The sequence below is a fragment of the Anser anser genome, assembly GCF_964211835.1.
Source record: "Anser anser genome assembly, chromosome: 20".
Classification (NCBI taxonomy): domain Eukaryota; kingdom Metazoa; phylum Chordata; class Aves; order Anseriformes; family Anatidae; genus Anser; species Anser anser.
Window position 1 is genome coordinate 7,107,659 of NC_139741.1, and position 22,524 is coordinate 7,130,182.

The window sequence follows — 22,524 nt, forward strand, 5'->3', positions numbered from 1 at the left end:
CGCCACAAGCCCTGGGGTGCCGGGGGGCTGCTGCCCTCGCAGCGGGGTCTCCCCACGATGCTTTTGCTGCCGCTGCGCCGCGGGGAAGCCCGGCCACGTCTCCCCGTCCTCTTTGTTTCCCAGGCCCTGATGCATTATTCAGCGCTGCGGACGCTGCGGGTGCTGGAAAGAGAATGGCAGTGCGCGGGGCACGTGCTCGCCCCGGGGATGCCGGATTTTTTTCCCCTTCATGGCTGTTTGTCCCCTCTGCCATCAAAAAATGGAGGGTGCAGAGCAGGCAGGGGGCTTCTCCCATGGGGCGGCGTCTCCTCGCGCCCTGGTGGGGATGCAGAGGGGAGAAAGAGAGGAGCAGAGCGCCCTAAAAACAGCCTGGGGATGCTGTGGGGTCGTGCTCGGCCCCTTGTCCGGCCCCAAAGTGCCCTCTGCCACCCCCATGGTTTGGGGACAGGGATGGGGATGGGGATGGGGAGAAAGATGGGGGGCAGCTGAGCCCCAAAGCCTCCCACACGCAGCAGTGACAAACAGTTTGTAGGATGGGTCCCCCCCTCACCACCCCCATGGGGGCAGCTGGGTGCCTTCGTTAGCTCTCCACAAACGAGGAGCCGAAGCCGGGGGCAGCTCCCCGGTGCCGCAGCCACGTGGTGTGGGGTGGTTTGGGGCTGGTTTGGGTAACCTGCCCCTTGCTGGGAGTGCAGTGGGTTGTTTTGGGGTGCTTGGGGGGGTCCCATCCCTCACTGCAATTGTGCAGGGAGGTTTTGGGGGGGTTGGGGCAGCCTATCCTTTGCCATGACCGGATTTCGGGAAGGTTTGGGTAACTTGACCCACACCATGGGGGAGCAGCGTGGCCCTGAGCATCGCAGCACTTTGACCTGGCTTTTCTCTCATTTTGGCCCTTTTCGGGTTCAATGCAAAACGTTTTGGGTTCATCTCAAACCTTTTTGGGTTCATCTCTCCTCCTCGTGCCCAATCCTGCCTGCTGTCGCTCATGTTCGGGCTGAGCGGGACTGTACCGGTGGCACTGGGACATTACTGGGGGCACTGGGAGCTCCCCCTCCCAGACCCCACAGCTCCTGGCCCACGAGGAGAACAAGTGCTCGGCACGGTGCGGAAAGCAGAATTAATTACGGGCTCATTAGTGCTGGCGCCACGGCTTTGTCCCAGCAGGGACCTGCCGCATCCCGCCTCCAACCAGCCCTCGGCCGGTCCCTGTTGGGGTGCTGCGGGTGGTCCCGGTTGGTGCTGATGGGTGGGCTGGGATGGGTGTCTGGGGGGGTATGGGGTGGGATATTGGGGTGTGGGAAGAGGTGGGATACAGGGCGGGGGGTGGGATGGGGTGCTGGGTGGGATATGGGGTTGGATGTAGGGTAGGGTGGGCTACGGAGTGGGTGGGATACAGGTTGGGATATGGAATGTGATACAGGGTGGGATGTGTGGGCTATGGGGTGGGATATGGGGGGGTGCGGGATATGGGATGTGAAGGTAGGATATGGGATGTGAAGTGGGATGGGATATGGGATGGGATGTGGGATGAGATGGAATATGGGATGGGATACAGGGTGGGGTGGGGTATGGGATGTGAAGGTAGGACATGGAATGCGAAGATAGGATATGGGATGGGATGTGGGATGGGATACAGGGATGGGATATGGGATGCGGGATATAGGAGGGGATGGGATACAGGGATGGGATATGGGATGGGATGTGGGATACAGGAAGGGATGGGATGTGGGATGGGATAGTGTATAGGATGGGATACAGGGTGTGACAGAGTGTGGGATGGCTCAGAGGCTGAGACGGGATATGTTGTGAGAAGTGATAAGGGATACAGGGTGGGAAGGGATTCGAGGCGGGATACGGGAGAGGCTTGGGTGGGACGTAGGACAGGATGGGGTCTGGGATCGGGTTTGGGATGGGAGCCGGGCTGAGATCTGGGGCGATGTGGGACAACATGGGACTATATGGGACGACACGGGACGACGTGGGTTGATATGGGATGATATGGGATGATGATACGGGACGATACGGGGCGGTAAGGGCTGTGTGACACGGCGCAGGCCGCAGGCCGCCGGGGCCCGGCCGTGAGGCGATGGCCGCGAGGGGGCCGCGCTCCGCCCTCCGCCCGCCAGGGGCCGCTGCGGGGCGCTGGGGGCGCTCTGGGCGGGCGGCGCGGCGCGGAGCGGAGCGGAGCTGTCCAGCGCTTCAGGAGGGGCCGGGAGGGGCCGCGCCGGGGCTGCGGGAACAGCGGCGGCGGGGCCGGGTGAGCGGGGCCGGGGGAGCGGGGCCGGGTGAGCGGGGCCGGGTGAGCGGGGCCGGGGGGAGCGGGGCCGGGGGGAGCGGGGCCGGGGGGAGCCGGGCCGGGGGGAGCCGGGCCGGGGGGGGGGTCTGGGGGCGGTTTGAGGAGGGTTGGGGGGGTCTTGGGGGGGTCTTGGAGGGTTTTTGGGGGATTTTGGGGGGTTTGGGGAGGGTGTGGGGGGGATTTGGGGGGGTCTTGGGGGGCTTGGGGGGGATTTTGGGGGGTTTGGGGAGGGTTGGGGGGATTTGGGGGGGTCTTGGGGGGTTTGGGGGGGATTTTGGGGGGTTTGGGGAGGGTGTGGGGGGGTTAGTGGGGGCTTAAGGGAGGGCTTAGGGGGTTTTGGGGGGGTTTCAGGGGGTTTTGGGGGTTTGGGGGGGGAGTTGGGGGTTTTGGGGGGCACACGGGGAGCAGGGGGTGTGGGGGGGCAAGGGGGTGAGGGGAGACGCCATGGGGTGGGTTTGGGGGCTTTTGGGGGGGGGGTAAAGGGAGAGGGGTGGTTGTGGGGGGTGTTACTTGGGGAGGGGTCAGAGGAGCGGGGTTTTGGGGGGCTTTGATGGGTTTTGGAGGGGTTTTGGGGGGGGTTGTAGGGTTTTGGGGGCTGCACGGGGAGCAGGGTGATGTGGGGAGACCCCATGGGATGGGGTTGGTGGGGGGTACCTAAAAGGACAGGGGTGTTTTTTGGGTATGGTGTTACCTGGGGGACAGTGGGGTTGGGGAAGGGGAATCAGATGGTTTTTGGGGTGTCAGGGCTCCTCGGGAGCACCCCATGTGCACAGCGTGGTGGGGATGGGCCGGGAAGGGCCCGACGGCCCCACGAGGCCCCATAGGGGGGGCTGGGGGCTCCCCGTTGGCCCAGGGCTTGCGACGAGGGGGACGCACAAATTGCCCCAAAACCCGGCCCCAAAACGGGGCAGGTTTCTAAGACCCGCTGTGGGGTTTGGGGGTGGGAGAAGGGGCAAGGCTGGGCTGCCGGCGGGCTCTGTTATGGGGTCTGGGAGCCTCGGGGCCAGGCAGGGAGCGGGGCCGGGGTCCTTCGTCCCCTCGGTGGCAGCGGGGTGCCCGCCGCGGGGGTCTCGGGTCGTGGCCCCGGCTCGGGCGATGCCTCGCGTGGCTGCGCTGTGGCGGAGGGGTTGTGCTTGGTGGGGGGGGGCACGGTGCCGTGGTCCCGGGGGGTGTTTGGGTTGGAGGAGAGCACCCCGTGGGGCTCTGCCACTGCAGGCCCTTCACTGGGGGCTCCAGGTGGGGAGCAAGCCCCTCGCTAGCCCCTCGCTAGCCCCTCGCTAGCCCCTCGCTAGCCTCTTGCTTGCCCCTTTCCCCTCACACAACCCACCCCTGTGTGTCCCCCCCGCATCCCACCTCCCGAGGGTCCCATCCTCAGCGTCCCGCTGCCCCGCGGCGGTGGCAGCCCCGCAGGGATGAAGGCGGCCCCGCTCCCTACGGCACAGAGGGGTTACCGGAGCCGGCGGGGGGGGCTCCTGGAGCCAGAAGCCCTGTGGGTTTTAGGGCAGCGCTGCTGGGGCTGTGCCGAGTGGTGTCCCCCCCCCCCAGGTTTCCTGCCCCCTAGACGGGTTTTGTCCCCGCTTGGTTTTGTCCCCGCACCGAGGAGATGCGGCCTTGCCCCGATGAAGGGCTGCCCCCACGGCACGGCTCCCTGGGGTGCTGTGCCTGCTGGGCACCCCGCGGGCATCCTCAGCCCCCCCCATGGATTGTGCTGTGGGTGTGCGGTGCCCCCCAGCACCGTACGCCGCAGGAGGCGGTAGCTGGCCTGTGGTACGCTGCCTTTCCCCACTCCCGGCTCCTCTCCGTGGAGGAAATCCCCAAACCCCCAAGCCCCAGCCCCAATTTCCCTGCCCCGATTTCGGCGTGCGGGGCCCGGATCCCGCTGCGGGGCCGCGGGCGGGCGGATGGGGCTGGGGGGGCAGCGGGACCCCCGCTCCTCGGCGTCCCCAAAGCCCTTCGCCTTCCCTCCCGCGTCCCCAGCTCGCGTCTTCTCCCGGCCAGGTGGCCCGCGTCTTATATAACGTGCTCAGCCCCGGAATAGCTCCTCCCGTTACACAACGGGCACCGCGCCCGGGGGGGGCCCTGCTGCCCGCTCGCCCGGGACCCCCCCTGCACCCGGGGTCCTCCGTTACCGCCGGGGGAGGCGAGCCGGCAGGATCGGGACCGGTGCGACAGCCCCCTGCTGCTCTGGGTCTCAGTAGTTGCCGCTATTATTGTTATTTTATTATTATTATTATCGTTGTGCCCCCCAGGATTGTCCGAGGGGGTGCTGCTGTAGGGGCAGACAGGGCGAGGTTGCCCCGGGGGCTGTCCCCAGCCTGGCGGTGGCCTTAGGGAGGGCTGTGGGGCCGCGGGCGTCAGGATCCGGCCCATGGCCCTGCTGGTGCTTCGCTCCTTCCCCCGAGCCCCCGCTGTTTAAGCACCCCCGCGGGGGTGAAGGGTTTGGGGGCAGCGAGCACCCGACCCCTGCCCATGATGCGGGGTGCTGGGGGCTCCTGGGGCAGGGGCTGGGTGAAATTTAGGGACTTCGGCGTCACCTGTGCCGTCCCGTGCTGTGCCGTGAATCCGGGGCTGCCAGAAGCCATGAATTTCGATGCCGCCTGCAGGACACGCTCCCCGCCGCCCTCCCTCAGACATTTTGGGGGGGTCCCCCCCCACCGACAGGCTGCGTTTTGGGGCTGGGAGCACACCCCAGCTCCTCGCCTCCCTTGGGGCTCCTGGCTCCCCTGCGGAGCATCGCCCCGCTCCTCGCGCGGCATCGCCCGTCCCTCTCCACGCGCCATCGTCCCCCTGTGCCCACCTCCCCATGGGGTCCTGCCCCTCTCCGTGCCCCCCGGACCCCCTGGTCCCTTTTTTTTGCCACGCCAGGAAGGAGCCCAGTTGCTTAGCAACTCTGTAGCTTCTCCACCAGCCTCCTCAGCTATTTAAAACACACAGCGAGGCGCACACGCGTGCGTACGCACGAGCAGCAGCGAGCCCTCGCCCGGCTCGCTGGCCCCCCGTTAGCCGTGACGGGGTGGTCCCAAATCCCCCGGGTCCATCCTGGTGTCCCCCCTGGCTCTGGCCATGGAGCGGTTTTGCTGCGGGATGGCCCCACACGGTGCAGGGCAGCCTGTCCCCAGGTACTGTCTTTTTTTGGGGTGCCCTTTGGGCACCCAGCGCCTTTCTGCTCCCCAGATTGTGGGGTCCCGCCGGCTCAGGGCAGAGCTGATGGGCTGAGCCTTTCCAAGCTGCTCTCATCCTGGTTTGTTTTTTGTTTTTTTTTCCCCTTCTTGGAGGTCTGACTCATGGGTTTTGGCACTGGTCGGCCCAATTAAAAGCAGCAACCCGAGACTTTTCCTCCTGCTGACTCCGGCCAGGTATTTAGGAGAGGCCGTCTGCGTTCCGGCTGTTTTCTGCCTTCGTGCAGCAAGGTGGCCGGGTGGAGGCCTCCTCCGGCCACCTTCAAATAATTAGCAGCCTGTAACGAGGCTGTAAGCGCTTAGGGGATGGGGTGACTGCTCCTGCCGTGTGCCGCGATGAGACCCGAAGGGCAGCGCGGGCCCCAGCCGGGTGGCGGTCGGCATCGAAACTGTGGTTGGGCAGGGAAACTGAGGCACGGAGCAAGGCTGGCAGCGGGGGGCGGGTGGGATGGGATGGGATGGGATGGGATGGGATGGGATGGGATGGGATGGGATGGGATGGGATGGAGTGGGTGGAGGATGAGGATGAGGATCAATATGGATGGAGGATGAGGATGAGGTTGATGGAGCACGGAGCATGGAGGATGGGGATAGGATAGGGATGGGATGGCTGGAGGATGAGGATGGGGATGGAGGATGAAGGGTGGAGGATGGGGATGGGATGGGGATGGGATAGCTGGAGGTTGAGGATGAGGATGGGGATGGAGGATGGAGGTTGGAGGGTGGAGGATGGGGACGGGGATGGGACGGGGATGGGATGGGGTGGCTGGAAGATGATGATGGCGATGGAGGACGGAGGGTGGAGGATGGGGCTGGCCCACCTCTCCCCGTTCCCCGGAGCAGGTGGGCTCTTCTCCTTCCAAACTGTGTTGGCTCGGCGCGAGCTGCCAGCAGCAGATGAAAGCTTCATCCCCCCGCTTCCTGGTGCTGCCTCCCTCTTGTAAACAAGTTGGAGATTTTAAAGGGGAAAACCGCTGCTCTTTATCTAAAGGGCAGCCATGCCAGCCGCCGCGTCACACCATCCCCTCGGGGGACCCCGCAGCAGCCGGAGCCTCCCACGAGGGGCTCTTGGCCTTCGGGGGGCTCAGCGCCGGCCTCTGGCCCTGGCCGGGGGCTGCTGCACGTCCTCGGGAGTCCCCGGCCCCGGCACGCGGGCGCTCGCCGCCGTCGCCCCGTCTGGTGCAGCTGGATGCGGCCAGAATTAATTGAGTGCCGGCCGGAGGCAGCTTTAATTAGCGCGGCGGCAAGGGGGAGGCCGGCCGGGCGGGGGGCACCGCTGCTGTGGTGCTTCCCTGCCCCCGGGAAGGGGGGTGCCGGGGGGCAGAGCCCGGCCCTGGGCACGAGCAGGGAGCTGGGTGGGGAAGGACTGGAGGAGGCAGCTGGGGAAAGTCGTGTTTTTGGGCAGGAAAAGCTAAAGGCAAGAGTGGTTTGGTGGAAAAACGTTTTTGGGGATGGGGATGGGGATGCAGCATCTCCAAACAAAGCTGAATCCAGGCAGCAGAAAGCACCTACGAGATGAAAACCCGTTTTGATCTCCCTCTCCCCAGCCCCAATGGTGGCACTTGGAGTGCCAGCGGGGAGGATGGGGATCCCAAAACGTGAGTGCAAAGGGCTTGGCAAAAAGGGATGGGCTGGGTTCGCTCGGGAGTTCCCCCAGCAGCTGCCCCCGAAGCCCTGGCACGTCGATGCTGGGGACCTTGGGCGGCTGGGTGGCACGGAGGTGGTTTGGGGACGGGTGGCAGCGCTCGCCCCGAAACGCCTTCTGTCCCCCTCTGCAAGGCGGTCGGGGCTCTGGCTGCCAGCGCTTGATGATTTGTGGGTAATTACTGCAGATAATGAAATATTTAGCCATCGTGGTTAGTGCTGTGGATAGCGCTGAGCCGGGCGGGGAGCCGCTGGCCTTCGGGCAGGGCCGACGGGGACGGGGCGAAGTTTGGGGATGGGGATGGAGGCTGGGGATGGGGATTGGGGACGAGGCAGGGGATGGGGATTGGGGACGAGGCAGGGGATGGGGATTGGGGATGGGTTTGGAGGCTCAGGATGAGGCTGGGTTGCTGCCTCCGCCCCAGGCCATCCCCGCTCTGTCGCGTGGCGCTGGCCGATGGCTGAAGGCTGGGGAGGTGGCAGCCCCCCGCCTGCAGCGTGTCCCCAGGCTGTCCCTTGCAGACAGGGTGTCGCTGGGGGTCTCCTCTGGGGACAAGGGGGCACAGACCCAGCCCATCCCTCTGGGGGCCTGGGGCTCCTTCTGCCCCAGCACATTGTCCTGTTGGCACCAGGGGTGCAGGGTTTGCTCCATTTGCTTTTTTTTTTCTGTGTGTGTGTGTCCAGGGCTTTTGCTTGTGGCTCTGCTTTGCTATTTATAGCAGGGTGGTGTTTGTGGGTAGTTTTTTCTCTTCCTTTGTTTTCCTGCCTGTGCCTGTGCCGTCACCGAGGCAGGATTGCTGTTATTAGCTATCATGGGGAATATTACTCACGTCGGAGCACTTCCCCTCCCTGCCACCCCCAGCCCCTTGTCCTCAGCCGCCTGGGGAAGGCTTCGAGCCAGCCAGGAGGGAGCCGGCTGTGTGACACCGACCCGGGCACCCCACTGCTCCCCCAGCCCAGCTCCCACCGCCCCGAGCCCTGCCGGGTACCTGCGAGTGGCCAGGACCCACCTGGGGACCGCCGGCTCCCATCCCCTCTCCCCCTGCCCCGCAGGGACCCTGCAGAGGGGACGGGGACACGGACAGGGACAGCGGACGTGGCTGCGGCTATCTTTGAGCAAATTGCTCACCGATCGACCCGGGGACGTTGCACGGAGGGAGGGCTCCGCTCCGGTTGCCTTCAGCTTCTTTTGCAGAGAGGAAAACGGGAGGCTCGAGGATGAAATTAATTCCCGCTGGGGGAAGCGCGCAGAGGCTGCTGCTGCTGCAGGAAGCATCCCCTCCTTCCCCCTCTCCATCCCCTGTGGACGAAGCCCCCCGGTGGGGGAACGTTTCCCGGTGGGAAGCTTCCCCATCCCCACATTTTTGCCCCGACGGGGCAGAGGTTTTGGGGAAGAGGAGCCCACAGCCGGGTTTTCTGCAGCATCTCTCACCCAGAGCCACGCGGGACCTGGGCAGCTCCTTGCTGCAGGGCATCGCAGGCCCCGAAATACGGGCACTAGCCTGCTTTCTGGAGCACCCGTCCGAGCCTCCCCAGGGCTTTTAAACCCAGAGGTGCCTCCCGCAGCTCGGAGGGTCCCTGTGCTGCTGGGGAGTCCCCGTGTGGCTGGGGACCGAGGGGACTCGGGGTGTGCAGAGCCCCCGCTGCGGAAACTCAGCCTGCTGGCTCCTATCGGCACGGTAATAACGGGGAAAAAAATAGAAGAAGAGACGCCGTGTAATTAAGCAGTCAGCTGCCATCCTCGCCGGGCAGGGCTGTCAGGAGATAAATGACGCGTGGGGCAGCCGGGGGCAGTGGGGAAGCCGGGATGTTCCCGGGGCCACCCGTGGCACGGCAGCTCTCCAGGCTGAGCCCCCGTTTTTGGGGTGCCGGGGGGACCCCTGCCTGCCGAAAAGGACCCCATCGTGCCCGTCTCTTCTCCGCTGCTGCCCCAGGCAGGGCTCAGAGGCTCTGGAGGGGCGCAGACAGCAGAGGTTTGCCCTCGAGCCCTGCTGCCCCGGCTCCGTCTGACCCGACACGGCTGCGGGTGATCGTGTGTTGGCCAGGAGGTGACATTTCCATAGAAATCCCGCTGTAACCGTGCCGGTTTCTGTGGGTTTCAGCCCTGGGAATCAATGGGCTTTAATAATGCAGGAAGGTGCGCGGGGAGGACAGGGATGTCCGTCCCTGCTGCTGCTTTCACAGCCAGGGATGTGCTGCTGCTTTCACAGCCTTGCTGGAGAAATCAGAGCTCTCTGCCGGCTCCGCGTTGTGTCCCGAGCCACGGGCAGATAATTTTACCGCCGGTGGTGCTGGGTGACCCCGCTGGGTGTGCAGCCAGCAGCCACGATGCTGGGATATGGCAGGGCAGGCGTGCTCGTTGGCGCGTTTTCACTCCTTCTCTCCCAGCCCTTCCCCTCCGCGTCCATCTCTCCCATCCCTGCTCGTGCCATCTCAGCCCCTGGCACGGCCCTGCTGAAGGGACCTGGATCCCCTTCTCCCTGCCCTGCTTTTTTTTTTTAGTATGTGATGGCACCGACTCCCACGTGCCCAGGTTGGCTTCGCGCCGCTGTCCCTGTCCCCCCCGATACAGGGTGTGCAGGCAACGCCTGTCCTCGGAAAAGCGTCTCAGGCAGGGTGCCGCCGCTGGGAGCACCCCCGAGATTTGGCTGCTTACAAAAGGACGCATTTCCGCGTCCAAAACCAGCACGGGGCGGGGGGACTGTGCATGGGGTGGGGTGCTCTGCCTGTGCCTTTGATCGTTCTCCTTTGGGTAGGACTTTGCGGGAGAAGCGTTTGTGGGAATCCGAGGTGCAGCAGGGGGCTCGTGCGCTCAGGGGCGCACCGGAGCCGCTGGGATCGGGGCTGTCACGACCTGCACAGACGCCCGGTGGGGCGGTTTGCGCCTTTCTGGCTGATTTGGGACATTTGGGATGTAAGCATGGTTGCATCTCCCCTTCCCCAAGGCTTGGGGACATCAGCCAAAGCCCCGGCGCGGCGCCGTCCCCTCCAAGGGGTTGTTTCTGGAGCCTCACAGCCCGCGCCAGTGCCAGTGAGCGTTAACCCAGCACCATCCCCAGTGCCGGTGCATGGGGCTCTCAGGTTTTGGGTCACGGCACAAGGGAGCGAAGCCAGGACAAGGAACTGACCTGTGGCTCTTCCTCCCCTCCAGGTGCTGCGTGCCTCCGGGCCACCACACCAGCATGGCTCTCTACAACAACGGGGCCAACGCGCCCTCGCCGCAGGAAGCCTCCAACGGCTTCGCGCAGCCCGGCGCCTCGGGGACGTGGCACAAGGCCGAGGAGGAGGTGAGGCTGGCAGAGCCCAGCCTGGTGAAGAAGGCTCACCGCGAGATCCTGGACCACGAGCGCAAGCGGCGGGTGGAGCTCAAGTGCATGGAGCTGCAGGAGATGATGGAAGAGCAAGGGTGAGTGGTGGGCGCTCGGGGCTGGGCTGGGATATCCTGTGGTTGGGGATCCCCGTTGGATACCCCGCTGGCACCTCCTCCTGCCCCTTTTTCTCTCTAAACAACCCTGAAGCGGCAAACGTCCCCATTTGGAAGGAAATTCGTCTTTGAGTGGATTGGGCTGGTCTCTGCAGCGCCTCACAGGGTTTTTGGGGGTGAGAAAGGGCCAGTCTCTGCCTCGCGGGTTGGGGAAATGAAGCAGAGCTGTGGCTGAGCCCCAGGTGAGGCCGGTCCAGTGCTTCGGTTTGTCCCTGCCTCCCCTTTTGCCCTCCAGTTTTGGGGCTAAAGCCCGACTGATGGAGCAAATTCTTCAGCGCACGCAGGAAGACGGAGACTGGCATCAGCTGCGGAGAGGGAAAATGGATTGAGGGAAGGCTTCGCCAAGGCTTTCATTAAGAGCGCAGCCATGACCTAGAATTAAATTGTCTCACACAGACTGGAATAATGATTACGCCTAATTTGTCGTTATGGAAATAAATAAGGCTGACCTGGCGCCTTGGGGAGCCCGGGTCCTCCTTTCGGGTTCCCGTGCCCTACGAGGAGCCTTACTATGAGTAGTAGTAGTAGTGCAGCGGGTAATAGCACTGTGGTGATGGGTATTGTTGTTATTGCTGTAATTGTCTTTGCTGTTATTAAGGCTATTAATAACAGTGGGGACGGGGATCCACCGAAATGATAATATAATTACAGCAATAATCTTGGCCGACTTGGTTAATCCCCCCCTGCGCAGGGGCTCTCCCGGGGGCTGCAGGAGAAACTCCCCAGGGGTTTCTGCCTGTCTGTGGCCCCTGCGCCTCGGGGGATTTGTCTCCAAGGGCAGGGACCCTGTGGGGTTAGGTGTTGTGATAGCAGGGGAGGTTTTCTGGGGATTTAAGAGCTCCCTGGTTCCCTTCAGCGTGGATGGATCCTGCCTGCTCTGGGTCTGCCCGCTCCAGGCTGCCTGCGGGGTTACTTGCAGGCTGATGGCTGGATTTCTTCTCTGGAAAAGAAGTGTCAGCAATTTCTGGTTCCTTCCCCACCCTGTTCTCTGTGTTAACGGCAAAAAATCCCTCTGACAGGGTTAAGAGCAGCCGCTCTGCAGCCAACCTCAGGCTCCCCTTGCTGCAGGGCTGGGGGGAGCCTTGGGGCAGGAAGGTCTTTGCGGGCAGGGTGGAAGCAGATTTTGGGGACCCGCCAGCCCCCATCCCTCTGCATGGCACAGCCAGATCCAGCCCTGGGGTGCTGCTGTCCTCCTGCCTGTGGCTCTGATGACAAATCCAGCCCTTGAGCCGTCTGCAGGCTGCTGGAAACGCCTCGTGGAGAGCTCTGAGAGCGTGGTGGGGCTGCTGGAGCAAGCGGGGAGAAAGGCAAGTCCCCAGAAAGAAAAGGAGAATAAAATGGCCCCTTGGTGGCCATAAACTTGGCCACGGTCGCCTGTGCATCACCTTCAGCTTGACTTCATGTCCCCACTCCCATAGCACTGCCCACATTAATACCCCACTGCAGCAAATCTTTGCCTGCTCCCTGCTCGCCAGTGGCCCCGGGTGAGGTGCAGAGCAGCATTTTGGGGTCCTGCCCTGTTTTTGGGGTCCCCCAGCCCTGGCGTGGTGCAAGGTATAGGGAAGCAGCCAGGGCTGCCTGGTTCACCGCCCTCCTCCTGCTCGGCAGCCCTTGCCGGCTGGAGCATTAATGAGCCCGTTTCAGTGCAAATGAGCTCGTTAATATTAATTCCCATCTCATTCTGGTGGTGGAGGAGCTCTGCACCCCCTGCACCCGCCTGCAGGATGCAGCCCAGGTGCCATCCTGTGCCTCCCCCTCCCGGTGACGGTGCCGAGAGCACGGCGAGTTGCTCCACGCGGGCATTTTCCGCACAGCACCGCTGGGTTTCGGTCGCGGGGATGCGCCAGTGCCCTTGTGCCGATGCGGGATGCGTCACAGGACTGCCCGGCGCGGGCTGTCACCGGTCCCTCCAGCGTCTCAGGGACAGCTGGAGCGCCCTGCTTTGCCGCGGCTGTTTGCAGATGCCAGGGACAAAGTGATTAGTGTCTCTCGTTAATAACCCTGCAGTGGCCTGAGTCAGCGTTCGGCGGTAGTGCAGAGCTGGCTCGGCTGCTGGGCCGCGGCGCGGCACGAGGACGAGCGAGGGGATGGAGGAGAACCCCAGCCTCGCTGGCTGCGGGGACAGCCTCGTGGTCATCCTCCTCTTTCACCTTCCTCGTGGTCCCTTTGTCTGCTGAGAGCTGCTGGGGAGGGGGAAATGGGGCTGAGGAGGGCGGTGGCAGGGCACCAAGTGGAGGGACCTGCTGTCCTCCACCCCCCAATGGCCATCACAATGCCACCTCTCCTTCCCAGCCGCTCTGGCCACACGCCAGACCTGGAGGTACAGAGGTCATCAGCAGGTCCCAGCCCCTGGGGGGATGTGCAGCCCCCGGAGGGCCCGCGCTGCGGCCACACCAGCCCTGACCACATCTCTGCCCATCCAGGTACTTGGAAGAGGAGATCCGGCAGAAAGTGGGGACCTTTCGGCAAATGCTGATGGAGAAGGAAGGCGTGCTCACCAGGGAAGACCAGCACGGGCGCCAAATGTAAGTGAGGCAGCTCCGAGTCGGTCCATCTGTGTGTCCTACTTGTCTGTCACACGTTGTGCTGCTTGTCTGGGAGACACATCCCAGGTGGCCACCAAGGATGGATGGATGGATGGATTGATATAGAGGGGGATATAGAGAGAGAGGTGGTTGGAAGGGTGGATGGATGGAGGGATGGAGGGATGGATGGATGGATGGATGGATGAACAAACAGATAGTTGATTTGTTAGATGGTTAGATGGTTGGTTAGGTGATTAGATGGTTGGCTGGTTAGATGTTGGTTGGTTGGTTGGTTGGTTAGAAGGTTAGATGGTTGGTTGGTTAGATGTTTGATTGGTTAGGTGGTTCGTTGGCTGATTGGTTAGATGGTTGATTGGTTAGATGATTAGATGGCTGATTGGTTAGATGGTTGGTTAGTTAGATGGTTGGTTGGTTAGATGGTTAGATGATTGGTTGGTTAGGTGGTTAGATGGTTAGTTGGTTAGATGGTTAGATGGTTGGATGGTTAGATGGTTAGGTGGTTGGTTGGTTGCTTTGTTGCTTGGCTGGTTGGTAGGAGGCAGGTTTAGCCTCTCTGAGGCAGGTTACTACCTCCAGAGGGGTTTTCCTGCCCTGGTCTTTGGGCAGCCTCCGCGTGCTGTACAGGCCAGCATCGCAATGCCCATCACAGAAGATGAAACCAGAGCTCAGGGTGCTCAGCTCACCCATCAGCTGGTGGCAGAGACCAAGCCGCAGGTTTGGGGTGCACCACGGGGTACGGACAGGTCCAGCCACTCGTTCCCTGCCTCTGCCTGGCCACAACTATCACCAATGTCACTGGAGCAGAGCAGACACCAGCTTGGTCCTGGGGAGAAAGATGAGATGTTGAGGCCATGCCTCACTTCTGCCTGCTCCTGCTGGTTTGGTTGCCTGTCCTGCTCTCTCCAGGGCTGAAATCACAGCTCCTGCTTCCATCTGGGCAAGGACATCGATTTCGAGTCCTTGCTGTTAACTCCATAATGCAGAATAATCCTCCTGCCCAGGTGCAAAGCTGGGGTAACTCACCTTGGGGATGGTCTGGGAGGCTGGCTGCTGTCCTGTAACCCCAGTAACATTAGTGTTAGCAGTACTAATCCTTAATAATAGCAACAATAAATGATGTAAGAGGCCCAGGCAGGGCTTGAGCCTGCTTTTCACCAGCACAGACCCAGAGCCATCCCTAGAGCGGAGCCGCACCTCTGTCAGACTGCTGTGAAACCCAGGAGCCCCGTGGAGGAAGCTCCCCCAAGCAGCTCTGCCCCGTGCCGCTGCCTCCTCATCGCTCCTCGTGCTCCTTCTGCCCCAGGATGGGGCCTGGGGCTGAGGTTTGTCGCGCAAAGCAGCCCTGCTGCTGCTGGGGACGTGCCACCCGCTCCTCCCGCCCTGCACGGGATCGTCCCCAGCCTCACGAGGGTCTGTGCTGGCTTGACGATGATTTATCTGTGCACTGCTTAATGGCCCAGGCAGCGTGGCTGGCCCGGCGCGCACCATCCATCAGCCTGGAAACCAGGTCACTTGGGACAGGAATAGATGCTGCAGGTTCACTGAATATTAATGCTTCATTAGGGTCAGGAAATCAGGGCGAGGGGGAGGCGGGGAAGCCGTGGCGGCGGGGGCAGCCTTCCTCTGCCAGCAGCCTCCCAGCGGGGCCAGGGCTGGGCTGAGCCCGTCCCGGTCGGGGTGTGCAGCCCCATCCCCGTCCCGCAGCAGCGACGAGCATGTGGGGTCCTCCTCCATGCAGGGATCGGTGGAATAAACAAGGTATGGGATAAACCAAGGCGCCTGGGTCACCCAGGTGTCCGAGCATCCAGGTGGCGTGTTAACAAGTGGCCTTTGCCCGTGGGACCTGAGTCATCTTCAGGGCATCTTCTGGGCAGGCTGGGAGAGGCTGCCCAGCTCGTTAGGGCTGGTGCTGTAACGAGCACAGAGGTGCGTTACGGGTACCCCGGCGGCCGTAGCTGTCACCTTTCCCCACTGGCAGGCTTGCTCTCCAGTCTGAAGGGTAATCGTTAGATTAGCCCCAGGGCTATAAATAATAGTGCTGAGCTGGAGGGAGCAGTCTCAAAGCACAGGGTTGCTTGGAGGAGCGCGGAGGTGCTTGGGGGAAGCTGGGAGGAGATCCCAAAGGAGGTGGTTCCCCATGAGATGGGGACCCGGCCTGCAGAGGTCCCTGCCTAAGGATGTCCTGGATGCAAAACCTCTGCACTTGTTGAGGTTGAGGGAGGGAGATGCAGCAGTGCTTCAAATAAACACGCCCAGCCTTTGCAATGGCTGGAGGCTGGGAGAGCCCCCAGCACAGGCACCTCGTGTGCTGGTCCTGTTCCAGCACCTCCCCGGAGGTCTACAAATCAGTCACTGGGCTGGCTGGGCTGCGAGCCCGAACCAGCTGCTCTCGTTTCAAAGCACAGGCGAAAAGCTCGGCATCGTCTGCAGAAGTCCCCAGGGGAAACTGAGGCACCGAGCAGAGCCGTGACCACCTGAGCCCCGGCTTGCTCTCTGCACCCTTTCAGCTCCCGTCTGTGCGTGCATAGCCCCGCCACACAGCCCTCTGCTGGCTGAGGGACTGCTCGATGACCAGGTTAGTGGGCCTGAAACAGAATGCAGGCGTGTGTCAGGAGGGGAGGTGTAAATGGGGCACCACGGGCTGGTCGTGGACCGCAGAGCACAGCTGACAGCAGGAGCACGTGGCCCAGCACTGCGACGCGGTGCCGTTTCAGCTGCCCGCCGAGCAGAGAGTGCAGCAAGGAATTATCTCGGTTTGCTCAGCTCTCTTTTTCCTTTCCCCTTTCCGTGGTTTGGTTGTTGTTCGAAAGGCATTTTCGTGGAAAAGGTGGGTCGGAAGCCAAGGGCTGCGTTTCTCCAGCAGCTTCCCCTGCTGCCAGCCCCCTGGCTAAGACATCTGGAAGAAGCCAGGGTGGGACATGAGCTAAAAATCCTGGTTCCTGAGGCCACATCTCCTCCGGGGAGTGAGAGCCTGGGCTTGTTTGATGTCGGCACCCCCCAGACACGGCACCACCCAGCAGGGTTTCCTCCGGAGCACCTGGAGGCTCCTCAATGGCCACATCCCTCCCAGGACGAGGTGTCCCACATCTGAGCCATGTCCCCCAGCAGATGTGGGGGTGCTGGTGTGCACGCGAAGGAGAACTGGGATTTCTCCACGCCTCACCCTGCCCCATTAATCCCAGAACAGCTGAGGTTGGAAGGGACCTCTGAAGATACCCAGTCCAACCCCCCTGCCGAGCAGCATCACCTAGAGCCCATATTTCTGCTTGCGTGGCTGTCCCCGTGCCATTGTTCCCCAGCTCTGGGGCTCCAGGTGCTGCCGTTACCCACGGCGGATGGAGGAGTGTCCCCAGTGCCTTCATTTCCCTGGGGATCCTGCCCTCGCCCAGCACCCGTGGCCAGGCAGCTGGGCGCCGCGGGACGTGTCCCGGAGCACCCACAGCCTCTGGAACCCGAGGACATCCCAGAGGAGGACATCCAACCCACGTGTCCTTCTGCTGCCAAGGAGCTTGAACACCACCTGAACTCTGGCAGAAAGGGAAAAATGAAAAAAAGGGGGGAAAATAACATCTGGCACCATGGATCCTGCACCCAGCAGTGCTTCTGGCTGTGCCGGTGGCGCCGAGACGCCCCGAGCCCAGTGCCACCAGCGCTGGAGGCAGCTCGTCCGATGGGTGGCCATCCCCAGCGGTGACATTGCTAGGAAACGTTTCATCAGGGCTTTTTGACGTGCTTTCCCTGCTCCACCTCCTTCTCACAGCTGCTGTCACCAAGCCCCCAGACCCCCGCAACATTTGGGGCTCAGGAGCTCAGCCGCTGCCCCACGTCCTCACCAAGGCGTCCCCAGCCCGCCTGATGGGGACGGATGCTCTGCCCCGGGGGGGTGGAGGTTGCTCCTGGGGCTGATGGCAGAGCAGGAGCGGGGCGAGATGGGGAGCTGGGGGCAGCAGGGAGCGGCTGGCCAAGGGCTCCCGGGTCCCTCCTGCTCGCTGGGTCCAGCCCGCAGCCCCGGTAGTCAATGGCAACCTCCCGTCCGTTTCCATGGCAGCGGGAAAATTAATGTTGACGAAGCTGCTCGGGAGGGAGAGGAGACCCTGGTGGCTTCAGGCCTGATGTCCCCCCCTTCCTCGCCTCGGCTGGCCCGGGGGGACGTCACCCATCACCTCCCGTGCCAAGCCTGCGGCAGGCTGGGCACCGGTCCCAAAGCCCGGATCATCCCGGGAGCTCCTGCCGCCAGCCGGATAATCCCCGAATCACCGGCTCCTCTCACCCTAATCCGTCCCCTGCCACCCACCTGGGCTGACCCCGCTCAGCCCCGCGGTGCAGCACGGGGCTCCGAGTGATGCCGAGGACAGGGAGGCGGTGGCACGGCCCTGGGGATGTCCCTGTGCCAGCCCAGCGGTGACGTGCTGCAGGGATGGGGCCCTGATAAGAGCTCTGCCACGCGGTGCTGACACCAGGGTGTCACACCCAGAGCTGCCAAGCATCGAGCGACGTGACCAAGGTCACCTGGGGAGGCGGCGCTGGAGCTGGCTGTCCCCAAACCCATGTGCCACCAGGCACCTGTGCCCCCATCCCCTTTCCCAGCCCTGATTCAGCTCCACCAGCCCCCCAAATTCATCCCGCGTTTCCTCCTTTGCCAGAGTGATAGAGAACCACCACGGGCTGGACGGGGAGGACTACGCGGCGCAGTACCCCGAGTACGGCGAGGGCTGCCTGCTGCAGTGCGACTGCTCGGCCGAGTGCTACCGCGACGACAGCAGCCACCGCGAGTACAGGTCTGGCCACGGCGGGCAGCGGGTTTTGGGGACAGGGTGATGGCTGTCCCCGCGTGGTGGCCCCCAATGCACCCCAAATGCATGCACGGTGTCCTCATACTTGGCGCAGCCACACCGTGCTCAGGACACCTAGGCCACGTTGTGATGGCCACGGTGACGGTGGCCAGGGCACGGTGACAGTGGCCAGGGCACGGTGGGTGGTTTTCCGTTCTCACCCCAACGCTGCCTGCTTTTTCCCGCAGGCTGAAAAGACGGTCCAGCAGCTCCGCCTCGCCGCCACCCAAGAAGAAAAAGAAAAAGAAATCGGGTCACCGTCGGAGCCGGTGAGTCCACGGTTGTCCCCGCGCTGTCCCCTAGACCTGGAGGGCTCGACCCTGCAGCTCTGCTGGGTCGCTCCGAGCAGGTCCCCTCCCTGCTCACCCCGTCCCAACAAGCTGGGGGACGCTGAAGGCCTTCAGGGGGATTATTTAATGACTTGGGTAATTAACCCAGCACTTGCTGCGCTCTCGGGTTGTGGCTGGGGGCTGCAGGGTGCTGGTGCATCCACAGCCGGCTCCATCAGCACCCCAGCCTCCCTGGGAGGGCAGGGCACAGCCCTGCACAGCACCAGGCAGGATTTGGCTGCTGGGAGGGGGCCGGCTCCGTCCACCCCCCCGGTACCCGCCCCAGTTTACATGTCCTTGAGCAGTGGGAGGATGCTGTCCTTAACGTCCCTTTCTTCTCTGCCTTCCCCGCGGCAGCAAAAAGAGGAAACCCGGCTCGGAGCGCAGGTGAGTGTCCCGCTCCCAAATCCCAGTGGGAATTGGCTGCTCCAGCCCCGTCTCCTGCTGGAGGCCACGGAGCCCACGAGGTGGCAATGGGACACAGCAGGATCCGGCCGCCCTGGCACCGGGGTTAACCTGAGCCCTTCTGCTGGACTCTCCTTTCTGTCCCCCGCTGCAAAAGCCCCCTGGGAATAAATTCCATGCAATATTCACGCGTCCCGGGGGTTGTCCGGGGACGTGGGGTGCCAGTGGGTGGTGGGTCACAAGGATGGGACTTGGGGTTCCTGCTGCACCCCAGCTCCTTGCTCCCACCCTAAAGGCACCCACTTCCCCCCCCCCTCAGCTGCGACAGCTCCTCACCGATCCGCAAGGAGAAGAAAAAGAAGACTGGAAAGAAACACAGACGCGACAGGTAGGATGGATACGTCTCCTCCAGGCACTGTGCTCCCGGGGCTGGGGACAGCGGGGCTGCTTGGTGGCCGCAGGGAGGGCTGGAGACCATGGGGAAGCCCCCGGGGCTCTCGGACTGGGGTGGGTTGGCAGCATGGGCAGGGCAGGGTGCTGGATGGCCTTTCAAGGGGGCAGGCAGTTCTCTGAAACACGGGCTGTCACCTCCTGGTGGCCGGGCTGCCCCCTCCAGTGACCCAACCTGGTGGTGGCTGCCTCCTCCCAGCCCCCTGCCCCTGTCCCCATCCCTGCCGTCCCCTGGGGCTGCCCAGCCTTCGCCCCCCGCCATGGCTCAATGTGTCTCTGCCTCCTCTCCGTCCCCAGGTCTGAGTCGGGGTCCCGGAAGAAGAGAAGACACAGGTGAGAGCGAAGGCAGCCGGGAGCCATCCCACCGCCACCTGCACTCGGTGCCAGCGTCCCCCTCGCCCCATGGCCAGGCTCCGCTGGTTGTCCCCACCCTTGGAGGGGGCACGGGGCCACCCCATGCTCTGGGTGCGCGTTGGCCAGGGCTCAGCAGGGTGACCCATCGCACCGGGCATCATCGCTGCCCCTCTCCCATCTCTGCCTTTTCACCTCTCTGCCCTTCCTGCAGGTCCCGCAGCCCCAAAAACAAGCGGAAAGAGAAAAACAAAGAGCGCAAGAGGTGAGGCACCGCGGGCAGGCGGCTGGCAGGGTGCTGCCGTGCGGGGCCAGCCCCCCCAAACCTCGTAGCTGCCCGGCACGGGGGCTCAGCCTGCCCGTCGGCCCCGGCCGTCCTCCCTGCAGGTCCCGCAGCGAGTCGCCGGCCTGGCGGTCGCACCGGCGCAGCAGCTGCAGCTCGCACAGCGCTTCGCTCTCCTCCGACTACAGCAACTCCAAATCCCCCGGCAGGTAGGAGCACCCCCGGCAGGGTTGTCCCCAGGGTGTTGACCCTTGGGGGTGGACGGGAGGGGAGCGGGGCGGTGCTGCAGCACAAGAGATGCTTGGTGGGGCGGGAAACTCGGCACCAGGGTTTCAAACCAGATGGGAAAATGTGAACTGGGAAAAACCCCAGAAGCAATTTCTGGCCCCGTTTCTTGCTTCGGCAAAGCCTGTGCTGCAGCCCAAGCTTGGGTGCCACCGCCGTGCCGAGCTGGGGACGAGGGGACACGTCGGCCACCACCCTGACCGTGCCGTGCCCCGCAGGCTAAGCCCCAAGCACCGCGAGGACGGCCCCAAGGGCAGCAGCGCCCGCTCCAGCCGCAGCCCGTCCTCCTCCTCGCCGCGCCGCTCGGCCTCGCCGCACCAGAACGGGCACAAGGGCAGCGCCCAGAACGGCCGCCACAGCCACGGCGCCGCGCTCGAGGAGCCGCCGGATGTACGTAGGCTTTTCTTGCACCACGGTTCGCTGCCCTCTCCTCTTCCTCCTCTTCCTCCTCCCTCCGCAGGACCCCCTCACCCCAGCTCTCCTCTCCCCTCTTTCCCCACTCACCCGGCCGCCATCTGGGGGGCACTGGTGGCGTCGGGGACGGACAGATGGATGGGGACACCGGGTGCTGCCTGTCCCCCTCCCCGGCCGTTCTCTGGCTGCGCAATGTCCCCCCCACCCTGGGGGGTGCTGGCCCCTCTCTGCGGGGCAGGACCCCCAGCAGGTCCCCCCACACGGCCGCTCTGTGGATGTCACACCCCGAGGTGTCCCCAATGGCTCGTAGGGCCACCACTGGGCTCAGTGCTGCCCTGGGAGTGGATTGAGCCCAGATGGCTGAGAAATGGGTAAAAATGGAAAAATGATTTCCCTGCCACTGCCAGCCCATCCCAGCACAAAGGTGCCGGTGCCAGCGGGACCCCAGCACCAGTCTGGGCACTGGTTTAAGGCCAGGAGAGGGCTCGGAGGGGGGGGCTGGGGCTGGGTGCTCAGATTTTAGGCACTCAGGGTCCCCGCGGCGGGTGACTCAGGGCTGACTGTCCCCAGCCCTGCCAACTGCCCTGGCAAAACCCCACTGCGCCGCGGGCACTTGTCCCCTTGCTTCCGCTGCCCCAGCGGGACGAGGGGGCCAGCCCCAGTTTAACCAGTACCGGAGGGGCTGGGAGACCACCGGGGGGACCGGGCTGGGTGCCACGCGGGTCCCCCACGCTGTCCCCATCCCCTCCAGCACCCAGCGCCCAGCACCCAGCCGCTTCGCAGGCGGCGGCGGAGCCCACCTCTCGGGCACCTCTCCGCTTTCTTCTTTGCTGTGGTTTCGGCTCAGCTCTTTGGGGGTGCGGGTGCCGAGGAGCCCCCACCCCGGGCACCCAGCATCGCCCAGGCCGCACGAGCTGCCTTGGCTCCCCGGCTCTAGCGGGACTTTTCTCCGACAACTTCTCTCTCTTTCTCTCTCTCTTTCTCTCTGTTTTTTTTTGGTTGTTTGTTTGTTTTGTTGTTGTTTTTTTTTCTTTTTAATCCCATCTGTGTTTTTCTTTAGCCTCCCATTTGAAAAAAACCCAAACGGTAATATACAATTCCATTTCTTGCTCAGCAGAAGCAGGGAAGAGGGGGAGGGAAGGGCAATGAAACATGCTTTTTTTCCCCCCTTGTTTTAGTTTCCTTTATCATGATTTCTTTTCTTTTCCTTCGTGATGTACAGAAATGCAAACGATATATATCTCTTATTTTTTTCCCCCTGTCGTCGTCGTGTTGTTCTAGAATTTTTTGCTTTTGTGTGTGTTAATGTGGAGAAGAAAAACAAAAAACAAAAAAGGAGATGTGTTTTCTAAATATTTACGACCGTTGAACACTGTATTTCCATTCTCTATATTTTGAACAAGGAATTTAAAAGGGAAGATAACCGAGCAGCTCTGAACTGAAAAGGGAGTGGGCTCACCCCAAAACCGAGCCACAAATTGCCCTTTGCCTCCTCAAATTGGCTGTGGCCCCGCTGCCCATATGGTAGCCAATCCTGGCACCATGGGGATGTTTTCCTCGTGGGTCCCCACGTGTGATCCCGTTAGGATGGGGCTGTGGCATCCACCCAGCCGTGACCCCTCCGGGCTGGGACCCCCGCGCCACCCCGTGCTGTGATGCACATCCCGCTCCCCGAGCATCCTCAGCATCCGTCCTGAGCTCAGCCCCACAGACCGGCAGCAGCAGGGCTGAGCACCCTGCGCCTGCCTCAAACCCTCCAAAACCACCAAATTCAGCCCATTTTCCCCCATGTCCCCACCTGGGCTACCCCAGCTCCCCAAGCCCTCCAGGTGCCCAGGGCCGGGGCGCTGCACGGGGTTGACTTCCCTTTTAAATGCCCAGTCTGGTCTCCATCCATCCCCGCCTCCGGCTGCCTGCCCATCTTCGCGCTCGCCCTTCCTCCCCATTTCTCTCTCCTCCTCCTCCTCCTCCTCGCTCTCTCTCCCACACGCACTCTCCGGCCCCAAATTTCTCTCTGGTTTTCTTC

General features: G+C 63.1%; 1 protein-coding gene across 10 annotated transcripts in view; it reads left to right on the forward strand.

Moving 5' to 3' along the window:
- The first annotated feature begins 2,168 nt into the window (after positions 1-2,168).
- Positions 2,169-22,524, forward strand: part of SRRM3 (serine/arginine repetitive matrix 3) — a 28,013-nt gene continuing 7,657 nt past the window's right edge. For 2 of the 10 annotated variants that reach the window (XR_014574197.1, XM_083806126.1), the window contains exons 1-10: positions 9,786-10,525; positions 13,027-13,128; positions 17,793-17,927; positions 18,170-18,250; positions 18,668-18,697; positions 19,035-19,103; positions 19,463-19,498; positions 19,731-19,781; positions 19,904-20,008; positions 20,303-20,474. Coding sequence is in view for 7 of the 10 variants with exons in the window: in XM_083806126.1 (XP_083662252.1) it covers positions 10,188-10,525; positions 13,027-13,128; positions 17,793-17,927; positions 18,170-18,250; positions 18,668-18,697; positions 19,035-19,103; positions 19,463-19,498; positions 19,731-19,781; positions 19,904-20,008; positions 20,303-20,474 (1,119 nt within the window). In the remaining 3 variants the exon portion in view is untranslated. Of the gene's footprint in view, positions 2,258-9,782; positions 10,526-13,026; positions 13,129-17,792; positions 17,928-18,169; positions 18,251-18,667; positions 18,698-19,034; positions 19,104-19,462; positions 19,499-19,730; positions 19,782-19,903; positions 20,009-20,302; positions 20,475-22,524 lie in introns of those variants that run through there. The other 8 variants (XR_014574199.1, XM_083806132.1, XM_083806128.1 and 5 more) reach the window with 7 other exon arrangements.